Source organism: Anopheles aquasalis, chromosome 2 (genome assembly GCF_943734665.1).
Source record: "Anopheles aquasalis chromosome 2, idAnoAquaMG_Q_19, whole genome shotgun sequence".
Classification (NCBI taxonomy): domain Eukaryota; kingdom Metazoa; phylum Arthropoda; class Insecta; order Diptera; family Culicidae; genus Anopheles; species Anopheles aquasalis.
The window spans coordinates 56,768,147-56,770,847 of record NC_064877.1 but is presented as its reverse complement, the minus strand read 5'-3'; the positions used below and the strand labels follow the sequence as shown (position 1 = coordinate 56,770,847).

Sequence of the window (2,701 nt, the reverse complement as noted above, 5' to 3'; positions counted from 1 at the left end):
TACATCAACAGATACACACTGCGCAACATCGTTGCGAAGATTTGTTTTTTTTTTATTACCATTAGAACAAGTTCAGGAAAGCTAATGAGAAAGGCAAAACGAAACTAAACTAGTAGCTGCGACCATTTGCGTTTATGTGCGTAATTCATAATTCGTAGTACACATAGAAAAACGGCATAAAATAAATGAACATCAATGGGCATGGGATAAACCGAAGGGATCGTCGATAAGTGACAAAACATAAGCACCCTCATGTCCGGGGCGATAGTAGCCTACATTAGATACACTTGACAAACGGTTTTCCATTTTATTTTGCATTCCATATAAACAATGGGTACAGTTCGCAACAACAACAATCAGTTCACACAGGAGGTGAAGATTTGAAGGACCTAGCAGAAGGGGGCCACCACAAAACCTCGCACGCCAATTCCACACCACAGGGTTAAGGTCCACACAGTTTATTTATATTTATCTGTTTCTTTTCAGCAGTTTCAAAAAAGATAAGAAAGCAAATCAAAAAACCATCTATTATCTAGTCCGGGGAGCAATACAATGATGTTTTGTAAGCACTCGTCCACCTCTCTTTGCTGCGAGAGCTAGCTGAGGTCTCAACAACATTTATCGTAAAGCGATGAAGGAGTAAAGTCCTTTTTAGCTCGCGTATATTTTCTCATAACTAATGCTGGTCACTGCTGCTCGTCTTATTTATTATCGTATCGTTTCGTTCTTCTATCATCGCGGCCCAAAAGCAGGAACCCAAAGATGATACTCGTTAACGGACGCGCACCGAACACTAGAGGTTCTGCAACGCAGCATACATTAGCCATTTCTTGGACTTATCAAGAAGAGCTGCAAGCGTCCGCGGGCGATCGATTGCCACCGTTACTTCGACTATTCTTGTACACTATGCTAAATAAGGAGAGGTTCAATCAGCAGATTGCTGCTACTGGGAATTCGATCGTTCCAATGCCACAATGATGGGATGCGGTGTAGTGAAGGGAACGAGAAAGGGTCATTAGAAGTGATAGAAAACCATTGAGTCAAACAAACCCCCTTCTTATATATACAACCGGTTCTATTTAAGAATAGTTTTATAGTGTCCAAGCTATTACGCCAATCAGCGATGAAGAGAAAACCATATCGCACCCAGAGACGAGACACGCTACATTTAGGTGCAATCTAGTACTGTATTGCTGTAATGGGATGCGCGATGGCCGCCGGGGATCTTATAAATTATCTTCGCTAGCAGACATATCGTCGATATTAGATGGTAATGCATAAAGGTATCTGTGAATAGTATCGAAGTGGAACACCAACGCGCATAGGTTCCCTACAGCAAGGACCTAAATCGAACCGTTCCATTCAGAGCATCAAGGTGTCGTGAACGTGCACTACTAATCTATAAAATCATGTCCATACGGGGGTTTACATCGTTAGAGTTCTACTATCAATCGCTTTTCCTTATCGTATCTACTCTTCTTGCTTTTTACATCCTATTCGACACTTTCATCCAACACGCAGTGCCGGTGTCATCGTTTTCTTTTCTGTGGGTGCTTTAATATTCTCTCTACTTACAGATTGCTAAACCAAATGTTATCTTTCCTTTAACCAAAACCCTGCAAACCAAGCTTCTCAATCCGCCAGAACCCGGCTCATCGGGTTGTTTTGCCACAACAATCGCCTAGTAGTAGTCCGCGCGTTGGTCGTCGTCGTCGTACGGCTTCTCGCTATCACCATTCGAATGATAGCTTGACGATGATCCTTTTAATGCTGCGCAAAACATGTCGACGGAACCGAAAGAGAGGATAGGCATCTAGGAAAGAGATCGTTTACCAACCGGACCGATTGTTGGGGCCACCAACACCACCCCCACCGCCTCCGCGGAATTTATTGCCACCGCCACCACCACCACCACCACGATATCCTCCGCGCATTCCCACACCGCCGAGCCCACCGCGAAAGTACGGTGAAAGGCCACCACGATTGTGACCAATACCACGCCCACCACCACGATAATTGCCACCCTTCATGGGACTGCCACCGAATGGGAGCGGAGGAGGTGGACGATTCGGTGAACCGAACAATCCCGGCACATCGCCCGGTCCTCCGGGCGGTGGTTGATCGGCCCAGATCTGTGTCAGGGCCGCCGTCGGTGGCGGTTGGTTTAGATTACCCGGAATGCCCGGTGGCGGTACATTGCTAAACCCTCCCAACCCCGGTAAACTCATCAAACTGGGTGGCGGAAGATCCCATTTCGGTCGCTGCCCCGGACCGAACGTTGGATCAGGCAACAACGGAGGCCTGACCGATGGCTGATGATGATGCACTAATAGGGGCGGAGGTATGCTGTTCGTACTACTACTGTTGTTGCTGTTGGTGCTAGTACTGCTACCAGCATTACCGTTGGCATTATTATTCATCGCTTTCCCCGCCAACCGCTGCTGTGAAGCTGCCGCCGTTGTATCTGCATCCGGTTTTGCACTTTCCTGCGTGGCCGCTGCCTCTCTGCTATTCTCGTCCACACTTTGGTTAGCTGCAACAGAAAGAAAAGAGCAAACCGAGTACGAAAGACGGTGCGACGGTGCGCACTTTAGCAACGAAATTGCACAACTAAGGATATGCCCAAGCCATAAAAACGGAAACGAGGCGAATAGAACAAAACACAGAGACGGTTTCGAAATTCGGAAATTCCTTAACACAG

The 2,701-nt window shown here is 46.8% G+C and overlaps 1 protein-coding gene across 2 annotated transcripts in view; it reads right to left on the bottom strand.

Annotated features, from left to right (window-relative positions):
* Nucleotides 1-509: 509 nt before the first annotated feature.
* LOC126571740 (uncharacterized) overlaps nucleotides 510-2,701 on the bottom strand; it is a 7,274-nt gene continuing 5,082 nt past the window's right edge. For both annotated transcript variants that reach the window (XM_050230523.1, XM_050230524.1), the window contains exon 8: nucleotides 510-2,533. In XM_050230523.1, coding sequence (XP_050086480.1) covers nucleotides 1,830-2,533 — 704 coding nt within the window. In that variant the 3' untranslated portion in view covers nucleotides 510-1,829. The remainder of the gene's footprint in view (nucleotides 2,534-2,701) is intronic.